General features: G+C 36.6%; 1 protein-coding gene across 2 annotated transcripts in view; it reads left to right on the forward strand.

Moving 5' to 3' along the window:
* Positions 1-8,356, forward strand: part of LOC124612355 (alpha-2-macroglobulin receptor-associated protein) — an 84,895-nt gene extending 76,539 nt beyond the window's left edge. The window contains exons 7-8 of one of the 2 annotated variants that reach the window (XM_047140513.1): positions 5,396-5,610; positions 8,022-8,356. In XM_047140513.1, coding sequence (XP_046996469.1) covers positions 5,396-5,610; position 8,022 — 216 coding nt within the window. In that variant the 3' untranslated portion in view covers positions 8,023-8,356. Of the gene's footprint in view, positions 1-5,395; positions 5,612-8,021 lie in introns of those variants that run through there. The other variant, XM_047140522.1, reaches the window with a different exon arrangement.
* Positions 8,357-14,907: the final 6,551 nt, after the last annotated feature.

A 14,907-nucleotide genomic window follows, 5' to 3' on the forward strand; every position in this document is an offset into this window, starting at 1 on the left:
ATTGACTCTGCACTGGCTTAATCTGGCACTCACATATACGCTGTGGCTTACAAAACACTCGTTCGGCCTATACTTGAGTATTGCTCAGTGTCGGATCCGTACCAGGTCGGGTTGACAGAGGAGATAGAGAAGAGCCAAAGAAGAGCAGCACATTTCGTCACAGGGTTATTTGGTAAGTGTGATAGCGTTACGGAGATATTTAGCAAACTCAAGTGGCAGACTCTACAATAGAGGTGCTCTGCATCATGGTGTAGCTTGCTGTCCAGGTTTCGAGAAGTTGCGTTTCATGATGAGGTATCAAATATATTGCTTCCCCCTACTTATACCTCCTGAGGAGATCACGAATATAAAGCTAGAGAGATTTAAGTGCGCACGGAGGCTTTCCGGCAGTCATTATTGCCGCGAACCATACGTGAGTGGAACAGGAAAGGGAGGTAATTACAGTGGCACGTAAAGTGCCCTCCACCACACACCGTTGGGTGGCTTGCAGAGTATAAAATGTAGATGTAGATGTAGGCTGCAGTGTAATGAGATACAGTGCAGGGAGCTATTGAAATGGGCACAATTATTGTTAAATTCATACTTAACATTTTAATGAGATTAACATCACATTCAATTTGATATTTTATCTGAACCATTGCAAAATGTACATCAGTATCAATATTTTGATACTATTGCACAACTTTGTGCACTGTTGCCCAGAGTTATCATTTGGAATCCATTTACTTGTTGTTAAATGATTATGGTTGTGGAAGATTCTTACTTCTAGTGGAAAGTCTGTTTCTATACAGCCTTCAAATTTTCCAGATAAACGTAGATAGGACAGTGGTTCCCACATTCAGTGATTTTACGATACTTATTCTTTCAAGCCATATTAACATGTTATGTATTATAAATAAGTACAGCTAATTAGAATATTAATTGTATTTCATTATAAAGATTTTTTGTGTTCTTTTAACATGCCTTTTCTTGTTTTACGTTTTTTTTTTTTTTTTTTTTTTTTTTTACACAAACGTACTTTATGAATCCTTCTTTGCATCAAACATCTTGTTTATTTGATAATTATCATCAACAAATGCAGCCCAAAGTTACCAGTTAGCAGTTTTTGATAATCAGAAGCTGTGCATTCTGTTAAATAATTACGCTAGGTTTCGACAGATGGCACTAACTTAAATGGCGATTCTGTTAAGTATTTATGCTATACTGTGGCGGGTGCTACTCTCTTACAGGGTAATTTCCATACAGATTTAGCACCTTAGGGCACTAGATGGCACACTAGGTTCGATCCCTATAGTCATGTAATATGCAGAAAACATTAAAAGACCGATGACCTCAGCTGTTTGGTCCCTTGGGGGGGGGGGGGGGGGGGACATTAAAAAATATTGTATGACATTCTAGGCTGTGTCATCACAGTCTTCCTCCACTTGTGTATTTTGAACAGTCTATTTGCTATTACTAGATGAATTTTTTTGCAGAATCAAGGGGGGGTCTCTTTCTTATCTCATTCCTATTTCTGAGCTTTTATTATCATGGAACTCTACCTTCTATTCCTTCCTCTATGATATTTATTTCAATTGCTCACCATTTTTTAGATTTTCATCTCTCTTTACATTATACCCCGTATGCTATATTTATCTCATGATCTTCTTAGTGTGATGTTGACTAGTGTACCTTAACCATTGTTAGTTTTGGTTTGCTGTCAGTTCTGATGAGAATAATTCTGTCACTGCTGACAGTAATCTTTCCACCATTATAGCATTTTCTGTTGGTATTGACATTATGATCAATTCATTTGACCAGAAACCTTAGTTTCTTTCCAAAATCACTTCATTGAGCCATACTGCATCTAGATTCTACCTTTGTGTTTCCCTTTTCAGATTTTCTAACTTTCCTACATTTCTCAATCTTTCCCTCCCCTTCTAGAGATCCAGATGAGGGACTAATCTGGAATCTTATCTTTTGCCAGTAGAGAGAGCATCATGACACTTTTTCAGCTGGAGGCCATGTTTCTTGTGGATATGCACTGTGTGTTAACGTAGTGGTTTCCATTCACTTCTACATTTTCATTATTTGATCATTGCTAATTCTTTTGCATTTAGGGACAGTTTTCCACAACAAGAGAGTGCTGTGAACCTCTGTGTGCTGCTGTGGCCCCATTTGATAAGGCTGTGGCCAGAATGAGCACAAATCCTTATATCGGAAGCCGTCAGCCTCCATAGCTAATGATTTTTATCCACATTCTAAGCATTGACTGACTTATGGACTTCCCTGGCAGTGTAACCTTTGTTTGTGCAGCCCCCTGGCCTAAATCTCCAGTAGTCCCTGTCTTCCAACTCTTCTCACCTCCTTCCTCCCATCTCCCCACCCCTAGCCAACTCACCCCAGCCAAGCTCACTTCTTGGAACTTTCTGTAGCTTTTAGTTTGTTTCTCCTTCTCCGGATCCTCCACTCTCCCCCTGTTCTCTATCTTTTACTGCATGTCTGGATCTTTCAGTATTGTCATCTAACCTGCTCCTGAACACATTTCCTTTTCCATCCCAACATGATCTTTTGTAACACCACCCCACCTTAGTCTCCCCGCTTCCAACTCTGTGCCCTTCCACTCTCCGCAGCCAAGAACACTACTCACCCCAGTCTGGCATCACCATTGGAGGACAGTAGTCTCTCTCTCTCTCTCTCTCTCTCTCTCTCTCTCTCTCTGTGTGTGTGTGTGTGTGTGTGTGTGTGTGTGTGTGTGTGTGTGTGAGAGAGAGAGAGAGAGAGAGAGAGAGAGAGAGAGAACACTCAATTTGTCTGAATTTTCTGACCATTATGTGTCTGTCTGCTGCTCAGTGCCTCGTCAATTTGACAAATAGTGCTCTGTGCTCATATACGTTTATATTTCACCTTTGATTTTGTGTCATTATGCATTGGTACAGGGTGATCAATCCCTAAATTAACCTCCTGGTGGGAATTTTGTTACCCTGCTGGTAGCCAGCCAGCAGCAGCACTCTTGGGGGAGTACATTTCCCCTCCACTGCAAGATCTCTGTGTGTGGAAATCATGCACCGGTAGCAGGTGTTCACTAAATGACACAGTACAGAGTATTGAGTGAAAGTGCTTCAATTGAAATGGTGAAATAAAAGTATTGTATTTGCCATATGATATTTATGTACGATTCATATTTGCGTACAGAATCAGCACACCCTGTAATAGGTTATTTCAAGAGGAATTTCCTGATGTTCGAGTTCCTAATCGGAGCACAATTCACTGATTGATAAACAAATTTTGTGAAACAGGAAGTGTCCTTGACAGGAAATGTAAATAGTACTCACAGAAGAAACTCTGGGTAATACTGGGTATGCTATGGAAAGGTCTCCTAGAAAATCGGTTTGATGTCTTTCTCAGCAAATGGAAAATTCCTATGGGTCTGTTCAGACAGCTACAAAGTTATGAAGTTACAGACCTATAAAACAACTGCAGTACAAGATCTTAAACTGGGTGACCCTGCAAAGAGGCTGCAGTTTTGTGAATGGATTTTGGATAGGGTGCATGACAGAGAAAGTAACGCTCACCTAACTTTCTTTTAGGATGATTCATGATTCTGCCTAAGTGGATACATTACTTCATAAAATAACCATTATTGGAATTCTGAAAAGCCTAACATAATACATGAGGCACCTCTGCATGATAAAAAGTGAGTGTGTGTGCTATTAGCAGTGAAAGAAGAGGCCCCATTTTTCTCAAGGAAACAATTAACAGTGAGAGATACGTGGAAAACATTTTGCAGCCTTTTTTGGCCAATTGACTAAGAGAGAATGTGCTTTCACAACCTTTCAGCAGGGCTCTGTGATGCCTCACACAGCTAACTTCTCATTACAGGAAATCCATGACATGTTTCAAGATATGAGTTATCAGTAATATCATGCAACCTTCTCGTTCACCCAATTTAATCCCCTGCAATTTTTATCTCTTGGATGCATTAAAAAGGAACATGTACAAATCAAATCCTCACACTTAAGATGAACTTAAAAAGAAATTGATGCCATCTCTCAGAGGAAATGCAGAGTGTAACGAGCAGTTTCCTAAGCAGTTGTCAGAAATGGTTGAACAATGAAGGGAGGCAGTTCCAACATATCCTTGCTTAATATGCAAGAGTAATTTACTTTTCTTTTTTAGTGTTTGTTAGATATGCTAGAAATAACATACTTGACAAAGCATACTATATTTACTGCGTACCTCGTCACCTGCGTCGCAGGCAGAGCAGCCTGTTGGCCATATCCCAGAAAAGCACTTACATCTTTTGCAACTTGATAATATAACAATTTTGTTATCTTTATTTGAAGTTCTGAATTCATGTAATGTTTGGGTAGACTATTCCACCCATATCTTGTATTAATTTTAAAGGTACTTCATAGTGTGAAAAAGCCTGCTCTTTCCTTCAGAGTAACTAAATTATGTATTATATTTCAGTTATATGCCTGTATTTATAATTCCACTAACAGTCAAGCAAATTATATTTTACTAAATTAAATAAATTCAAAAAATACCAACCCTTAAATTTGAAAAACCAGCTGTTCAGCTGAAGGTAACGAATTAAAATTGTAAGTAAGTTTAAATATCGTGGTGAAAACATACCCTGGTAGTCAAATAAACCTAATTTGAAACAAGCACAATGGAACAGCTGGCCAGCTACAAGTTGAATTATCTCTCAGTGAACACCACATTCAAACACTAATACTCCATTGTTAGACAGAAGCAACATTGACAAGCAGAACATTATTCAGGTTGAATATCAAATCAACAACAGATAAATTGTAGAAGTCCAACAGAAAATGTCATCAGAACAGTCATCAACAAAAAAACACCAAATAGAGGGTCGTTAGAGGTTGGTGTCAAACGAAGTGGTGTTTTGGGAAAGCGAATCAGTAATAGATACAATGTGCAAAAAGATATCACCTTCTTTTGCCATATATCAAGGTTACCAGAAACTGAGCTAGTGAAACAAATATTCAACTGCTTTTGGAAAAATAAAACCAATAATAACTGATTATGCAATGAATTGAAAATGGGGAAAAAAGAAGATTCTGAAGAATAGAGACATGTGACTTAAAACAAAAATACTCAGACACATATACCATGGCTTATGAAGAAAGGGCAGCCAAGTTGGAAAGAATGAAAAAGTTTTGGGAGCACAAAATTTCTACTTGGAGAACTCAAATGGTCGAATGTTGATGTAAACTAGATTTAAAAATAATCTCTGTTGGCAATAACTTATACTGTGAGCAGAATGTAGCTACACTTCTTAATTAAATTAGTACATTGTGAAGACTCAAATTGGTGATCTTATAGTTACTTCTCACTATTGCATATTTGTATTGAAGGTGGTTTAAGCCTAACAAAACTTATGTTGTAGGTGGAGTTGATGCACTATGAGAATCGTTTGCTGAAACTCCGGCACCTCCAAGCTGAAGCTGCACTTGGCGCAGGACATAGAGCTACTAAACCAGCAGGAGAGAAACCTGCAACACTGGAAGACTTGGAAGACAGCATCAAGAAGCATGCTCGCAAAGCAGACAAGCTGCACGCACACCTTGAATCCAAAATAATAAACAAACACATGGAACTTTAGTAAGTTGTCTAATGTATGCTGCGCATTTAATTTCTAGCACACAGTCTCATTGACTTCCATAGGAGTGGAATTTTTTTAAATTGTAAAATTCTTGATTTAATGTTAGCTGTACTTGTTGAATAGTAGTATGATAATGATATGAGTTCTTAGAAGAAATGATAAAAAGTAAAGCAAGTTGTTATTATCTAGGAAGACAGAGGAATATTACCCAGTGTAACTATCACTAAGCCTGTCATTAAATAACTCTTGTAGAATGAGGTATTTTTCTCCTTTTTTCTATAAAACATTTTTTTGAGTACTGCAGTGTCACTTGAGGTACTGCCTAGTAAAATGGTTAATATTGGTAGAATTATTTCAGTAAATACAGAATCTCAGTTATTGAATATAGTGAGATGACATGCTCTTGTAATATTTTATAAAAACTGGATAGGAAACAGATTCATAGGAAAATTTCAGGTGCACTGCTTGTCTTCCTTTTTCGTATACAATTTTGAAAAAAGGTAGAATTTTTTCCTGTGTTTTCATAGACCTACAACCATTTCTTTATCAAATGTTATACACAAACAAACAAATAAATAAATAAAAATAAAAACGCCCACACTCAGTTGAAAGAGAATAAAATTGCTATATAGTTTACGTATGTATTCTTTTATAAGGATGTAATATCTGCTTTTCAGAATGAATATTTTATGATTGCAGAATAAGTGTCATTTACACAAGCTGTGATTTATTTGTCAGCTCATTTATGTAAATCCTTTTATATTTTAGCAGCATGGAACATTTAAGAAAATATCTTCTTATTTGCAGACACGTACCATAGTAGTTAAGACCTAGGACTTATGTTTGGGAAGAAGGTTTTAAATCCCTTTCTAGCCATCTTGATCTACATCTAATGTAGATTACTCGAACAATATCAGTTGCTTGCTTCAGTGACTCTTTAGACAAATTCTTTGCACGTTTCAGTGGTCATCATCTGGTACATTTCATTCTGTTCTACATTATATAAAGTATCTGTCGCAATCATGTGTGACTTTTCTGGCAGCCATTGATGAGACACTTATTACACATGCCATAAGTGCAGTTCATAGTGTAAAACACACTGAAACCCACCTTATGACAAGCACGATGATGATGATGATGATGATGATGATGATGACAGTGTGGCCATTGAATCATATAGTGACTAAAGCAGAAAATAAATTTTATTTGTGTAAATTCCAATACAACTCTTAAAAAACCATACAGGGGTTTGGTAAACTGTTCCAGCAGATTGTTAAGATGGTTCCTTCGTCAGAACCACAAATTATATTCTCTGCCCCATCTTCATTGTGTTGCTAATGAGCAGTTGAATTAGAACTTATAAAATCCTAAAACTGTCAAGAATTATATAATCCCCATAGTGGGTTTCATTATTTTCATTAAAGTGTTTATTAACGATCCTGTCAACAGTTACAGTATTTATATCAGGCGACTTACTGATTAATTTTCAAGCCTGGCCTACTGAGGACACAAAACTGGAATTGTAATAAAAAGTTCAAATGTAACAAACGAATTATTTGAATACAAACATACCTGAGTGACAGTGGCTGATCTTAATAATAAACATCAAAGTGACAACACGTGCTTCATAAATGTTTTCAGAATGAATGCCACAATTCACATGTGCCTCTTATCAAGTCAAAATCAAACTGGAGGTCCACATAGCCAACAACTACAGGAAAATTACAGTGGTGCTAGCATTGCGCCTCATCTACAAGCGCATGTCCACAGCCAATGGGCATGTTGCGTTTTAAATGTGAATGTGTCTAAGCACCTTTATTAAACCTCATGTCAGTACAGTGAATGACAACAAAAAAGTATAAGTAATACACAAATACAAATGTTAGTGTCGCATGGACCTGTTACATATTTTAACATAAGACAAGAATTTTATGTTAGAGTGCACGTCCACGGCTAAGAGGCGTATCAAATTAAAATAGAGGGTGTTGCAGCACATTATTAACCAGTCATGTTTAATATAAAGTTTCTTTGCTTTTCTTTCAATTATCCATTTAGCTCTCCCTTTACCCCTTTCATTGCTAAGTGTTAGTTCCCTACAATTTGAATTTAGGCTGTTGAGCCATTATTAAATCTGATTCTTTCCTCACTTGGTGGGTCTCTCTCTTGATATTTAATTAGGAACAAACATTTTTCCCTCCACTCCTTTACATATGTCTTTTTTTTTTTTTGCTGAATATAATTTTAAATCGACTGGAATATAGAGATTTCATTGTAATTCTTACTCTCTTTGTGGTTTCCTTATCAGCCCTGTTCCAGTTGTTCCCACATCAACATTTGGAATCTTAGCGCTTCTATTCTGTATCAGATATGTTAATTTTAATTTTATTAATATTATATATTTGTTTCACAGGTTTACACTTTTCTTATCAGCTTGATGTCATTTTAGGAGTGTTGACATCAGTATACTTGTAGTCACTACAGTGAGACAAACGCAATTAGTGACATGTAATTTATGAAATACACTTTCTTGTAGAAAGTGGATCCCAATATCTTGCATTTATGAAGCATTTTTGTGGACTGGTTTGTAAAGGATAGAGACAAGAGAAAAATAAGAATATTTGTTATTTTATTATGAGGTATTGCACACACGTACTAAGAATGATCCATATGAATCTCATAGTGCAGATTATATTAAAATTGTAACATATTTATATATTTTAAATAAAGTTTGTAATTTTGTTTGTATTTTTTTTTTGGTTTAGCCAGGAGATGGTATTTCCATTTCCAATTTTTCTCCTGATTATGGGTATATACGAACTACTCCTCAGCCGTTCTTTTCCTTATGCATTCATGAAATGTTGTACAATGTCTTGTATTGCAGATAATACTATTTATTAACCTTTTACTGAATTGGTGAGCTGTGGATACCTTAAAAATAATAGCTGCCACTTTTCCCTTTATTTAATGAGCAAATTTTTCTTCATATCAGACAGTTTTGATTTTTTATTTTATTTTATTTTTTTCATGGAACATTTATTAACAAATCTGTCACTGTTGCAGTACATCTGTTTCAAACCAACATCTGTTTCAAACCAACATGTTCATTCTCAAGCCTGATCTAAGAAGGCACTGAAAGCACCTTATCTTAAAAACAAACATCAAAATCAATACAGGCTTTATAAAGTGATCCCAGATGACTGTCACAATCAACACATGCTCACTTAGCAAGTCAGAATCCAGTATCACTGTATAAAGCTTGAATTGCCATTTTGACACTTGTTCTTTGTTTTCAGAGCAGGCTCAGTAGATCAGGCTTGAGAATGAACAAGTTGGTACCAAACTACTTGCCAAACATGTTTACTGCAACTGTTACAGATTTGGTAATAAATGCTTCATGAAACATTAAAAACATTGCTATTCCTGTATCAACAAAATGTTTAGCACTGCTGTTTATTTATTTATTGCAATACATATTCCATAGATCCACACATGGATGTGGAATGAGTTAGAACACTTAATTCATTATTACATTGCTCCCATCAGAACAATAAACAAGATTAAGAATACAAATTGAAAGAATCCTTGTACAGAATAGTAACTTTTTTCAAGCAAGAACTCACTTAGCTTACCTTTCAATAGTACATTATTACGTTATAGACACTTAATACAGTCAAACCTCCATTTAACGATTACCAATATAATGATAAACCCAGGTACAGTGACAATTTTATATAGCCCCAGCTGATTTCCTATATGTACTGTGTTAATTACCCCTCATTACAACAGTGAATTAAATTTAGCAGCAACCTGTTATAACGAAGACAAAATTTCAAGGAATTTACTGTTTCCTACTTCTAAGAAGCTCACTATAGTGGTAGGTATTCTTTATTTGGCTATTAGACTTTCGGCACTTTATTTCCTGAAGCTTTGTTACATACTACAGTACTGTGTTTATTCTGATGGTAGAGAGAATAGCGTACAGCCGTGGGCAAGTGGTGCTGAGCGGCAAATGTCAAAGAGCTCCTACATTTGAACTAGTGTTTAGCTTGTCCATTGTTGAATTCAGTAGCAGACAGGAGTGTTTTGTTTGGCTCATACGCAGCTTATCGCCATGATTTTTGTAATCTGTGAATGTTTTTAGTTGATGTAAATGCTTTGGCCTTCACCTAAGATTTGAACAATGGCTGGAACTCAGAAACAATAAGGTTGAAGACAGAAATGGAGGTTTTCAAAGAAATTGATAATGGAATGAAACAAGTAGACATGGTAAGGAGGAATGAACTTGCACAATCAATGTTAGCAACATTCCTTAAAAAATGAAAAGAAATTGAAGAAAGTTTTGTAGGTGGCATATTAACCCTTCAAGAAAAAGAATGAAGATGGCTGCTGCTGATGATGTGGACAATGCTACACTGCGGTGGTTTGATGAGATGCATGCGCAGAAAGTACCAGTTAATGGTCCGTTGGTTTGTCAAAAAGCCTTAGATTTCGCTGAGTTGCTTGGAAATTCTAATTTTATGGCAAGTAACGGGTGGTTGCAAAGATTTAAGGACAGGCATGGGATCATTTTTAAAGTGATTTCAGGAGAAGAAAAATCAGCCCCTTCAGGTGATGCAGAATTTTGGAGAAAAAACATCATGTGTAAACTGTTAGAAAATACAGTCCTGAAAATTTGTACAACGCAGATAAGATGGGATTGTTTTATCAGCTGATCCCAGAGATGATGATAACCTTTAGAGGAGAAAATTGGAAAGGAGGGAAGCAGTCTAAAGTACACCTAACTGTTCTCTGCAGCAACACATCAGGGGCACACAAATTGACGTCATTGGTGACTGAACGATCAGCAAACCCATGGTGCTTCAAAAATGTAGGAAGCTTACCAGGCAAGAGGGTACATACTTTTTATTTTACCTTCCTTTAATTTATAAGTTAATTCAGTACAGTATAGCTTCAGCTGTAAAGTTTTGCTACAGTCATATTGTAAATGTGATTTCCTTTATTGCAGTCAATTACAAGGCAAATCGAAAAGCATGGATGACGTCTACTCTTTTTAGTGAGTGGCTGCTTTCATTTGATAAAGAGATGTCAATGAAGAATAAGAAAATTGCATTGCTGATAGATAATTGTAGTACACATAACAACATGCCAGCTTTGAACAACATTGAACTATGCCGCTTCCCCCCGAACTGTACTTCGATTCTTCAGCCACTAGATATGGGGATAATTAAGAACTTGAAGACGAAATACCATTCATGTTTAGTTCAGCACATGATCACAAACATTGAAAGAAAGGTGAGCAATCCCTACAGTTCCAATGTGAAGCAGGCTTGTGACATGATTGCTAGTTCCTGGAACAGTGTACAGCCAAATGTGATTGTGAACTGCTGTGAAAATGCAAGAATTTCTGAAAATGTAGATGCTGGTGAGAATGTTGTGGTGGATGAAATAACGCAGGATGATAATCAAAGTGATCTGGAGATTTATTCAGCAGTTGCTAGTAAAACCGTAGATGCTTCAATAGTTGAAAACTTGTTAGTGGATGATGAGGCATTGGTGTTTGAAGCATATACTGAAGAATCTACCATCTGCGAGTTAAAGAGTAATTTGCCTGTTGAGGATTCTGACGATGATAGTGTTGTAATAAGTGTGAATCCCCCCCTCTGATAGAGCTAATAGGTTTGTTGGAAACCATCAGCAACTAGCATCTTCAATCCCCAGTGTTTCAGCATGGCAATTGATTGTGTTATAGGAGACAAAGACAATATTCCCAAGAGAGTTTTTAAGAAAAAAGAAACAAAGGAAAATAAGTGAATTTTTCTGTACACAAAAGTAAGATATTCTACAGGTACAGCATTAATAAGTGAAGTGAACAAAATTTTGTTTCATTATTTGTCTTTTAATGTTATTTTTCATCAGAAAAGTACTACAGTAATGTACTTCACAGCCACAACGCCGATGACAGTGACGATGATGATGATGATGATGATGATGTTCGGTTTGTGGGGCACTCAACAATGCGGTCATCAGTGCCTGCACAAAGTCCCAATTTTTACACAGTCCATTTTTTTTTTTCACAATACCATCGAGCCATTGTCTTGGATGATGATGATGATGATGATGATGATGGAATGATGAGGACAACACAAACACCCAGTCCTTGGGTGAGAAAATCCCTAACCCAGCCGGGAATCGAACCCAGGACCCTGTGATCCAGAAGCAGCAACGCTAGCCCCTAGACCACCTTCTCAGCCACAAAAACACGGCTCCTTGCTCCAAGTCATGATAACAAAACCTCATTATAACAATAACCCTGGTACAACAATTTAATTTTCATGGGCCCATGAAATTCGTTATATCAAGGTTTGTCCATATTACATGAAAGTGCATTGAAGATTTTTGTGCTTGTGTATTTTACATCTTTTGCACTAGAGAGAAATTTTTTGGATCACAGTGTATGTCACATTTCCTACTGGTGTTATGATGGTGGTATGTTTCATTCATTTCATATTGAGGATTGTGAAGCATGAATGTCATGATTAAAAAGAGGTTTTATGAAGTACTGGTTAGTATTCCTATTTGCTTAAAAAGGTTGTGAGATGAGGTTCATGGAGGCACTCTACACAAAATTTGGTCAACCTTTTTCTGACTTGCTAAGACTTTTTTCGACAGTGGTGAATTGCCCTGGAAGACTATTCCACAACACATAAGTTAATGGAAACAGCCAAAGTAAGCAGATTTTGAGACATGTCTGTAGTTTTCGCGATAATCTGGATGGCAAATGGTGCTGAACCAAGCTTTTTCAGGGTTTGGTGAATGTGGTGTTCCCAGTTAAACCTGTTATCTATATGTATGCCCAAAAATTTCAAAAAATCTATTCTCTGTATCTGCTGTCTCTCATATGCAATGTTTACCTCCTGTGGGCTTTTGTAACAGAATCGAAATGAATGTAATTGGTTTTGCTGATGTTTATTGATAGAGAATTTACTGTGAACCAGTTCAGAACAGCCTTAAGCGATTGGTTGGCATTTAATTGTATGTCAGGGGATGTCTTATTCTCTGTCACAATACTTGTGTCATCTGCAAACATTGTAAAGTTGCTTGTTTTGTTTGAGGATAAATGTAAGTCATTGATGTATATGAGAAATAGCAGGTGACCAAGGGCAGAACCTTGTGGAACTTCATAATTTACTGTCCCCCAGTTGGACTCTCCCCATTTTTGTCCTCAGAGTCCATAGTGGCATGCTTTCTCTATAAGCATTCAATGATTGACGAGTTGAAGGCCTTAAACAGATCGCAAAATATGCCCACAGGCAATTTCTTCATGTCAAGTCATTCTAAAACGTTATTGGTAAATGAAAATATAACTTCAGTTGTGGAGATACATTCTCTGAATCCAAAGTGGTTTTTACTAATTATTGCGAAGTTTTCTAGGTGACTGATTATCCTGGCATATATTAATTTTTTAAGGACTGTAGAAAGTGTATTCAAAAGAGAGATGACACAATAGTTTGTAACATCTGAGGCATTGCCATGTTTGTAGAGGGGCTTTACCATAGCATACTTGATCCTGTCAGGGAAGATACCTTGTCTGAAAGAGGCATTGAATGTATTTGCTAGGACTTAACTGAACTGATTGCAGCAGGCTTTCAGCAGTTTGTTGAAGATGTTGTTGACACCAGTTGCAATTTTGCTTTTTAAAGAAATAATGGTTTTTCTTACTTCATTTACTGTTTTGAAAATGACCTTCCAGTATTTTTGAGACCTCTTCTAAGGAGCCATTATGTCCTGTTTTCTCAGCAACACTTAAAAAGTGCTCATAAAAATATTTGACACAGTCTCTTTATTTTGTATTTGTCAACCTTCATTACTGAGAACAATGTTTTGGGACCTACTGGGGAATGTTTTGGGACTTACTGACGCAATTTGCACCAGTCTCCCTCCATATCACTTCCCATACCGTTTTGATTTTGTTGCTATAATTATTAATTTTGGAGCACAGATACAAACTTTTTTACTTGTGAATAAGTTTACTTAGCATTTTACAATATTTTTATAGTGATTTGGCTGGTTGTGGTTGTCTGAATTTTTTGTGAAAATGCAGCTTTAGTTTCCATTTGCACGAATTCTTAATACCAGTGGTTATCCAGGGCTTTTTGGCATGTTTTGTGGTTTGGGCCTTTGGGGAGGGGGGGGGGGGGGAGATACTTTCAAATATCAGTGCCACTTCATTAGTGAAAAGAGTGTACTTGGAATTGGCACTTTCTAAATTATACCCAGGTCTCCATTTTGTGGCATGGAGATGTGATTTAAAGTCTGGATAGTTTCATCATTAATTGTCCTAGTTATTTTCCTATTGGAGCCACTATCATTTTCATAGAAACTTGCACTATTTGTAGTGAGTGATTGTCCATCATGATCAGAGGGGCCATTCAGGACTTGCCTGGTAGTTGTATCGCCTATTTAGGCGTGGTCTATAAATTTATTATTGATCAGTGTCCTTGAACATGAAGTTATTCTAGTAGGGAAGCTACTACAGAAACAAGACTATATGTGGACATGAAATTTTCTACGTCTGATCTGTCTCTGGAATTTATTAGAAAGTTTACATTGAAATCCCCAAGCACTATCACATCTCTTTTGTGTTTGAATAAGTATATAAGGAGAGCATCTAACTTCTTCAAAAAGCGACTAAAGTTCCCTGAAAGTGCTCTGTACACTGTGACTACTGATATATTGGAGTTATTCAAAGACAATTTTATGGCACATGCTTCCAAATATTGTTCTAAACAATAATTCTGCACATCAATTGCTGTACATGTGACAATTTTTTAACATAAGTGGCAATACCACTTCTTTCTTTACACTTTCTACAAAATAATGTTGCTAAGTAATAATTATTTATCACAAGTTTTTCTATACCAGAATTAATATGGTGCTCACTAAAGCACAGAACATGGGCATAATCTATACTTTGTGGCTCATGGATATTGATTATAAATTCATTTATCTTACTGCAGAGGCCTCTAATGTTTTGGTGATAAACTGACAGTTTTTTAGAAGAAGCTGTTACATTGTTTTCTCTAAAAAAGAAGTTTCGGTTGAAGGTCTGGGCAAAGTATTTTTCACTGTACTTTTCTCCAATTTGGTCTGTTTACGCACACTGACTGATAGGGTAGAAGCACTTTTACTTTGTTTTTTCACCAGCCAGTTGTCCAATGTTGTCTGCCTACACTTAGCCCTACAATTATCTCGTGTAGTGATACACTCTTCATTCAGATCTGATTTTCCTGGGTTGA

Source organism: Schistocerca americana, chromosome 1, assembly GCF_021461395.2.
Source record: "Schistocerca americana isolate TAMUIC-IGC-003095 chromosome 1, iqSchAmer2.1, whole genome shotgun sequence".
Taxonomy (NCBI): Eukaryota; Metazoa; Arthropoda; class Insecta; order Orthoptera; family Acrididae; genus Schistocerca; species Schistocerca americana.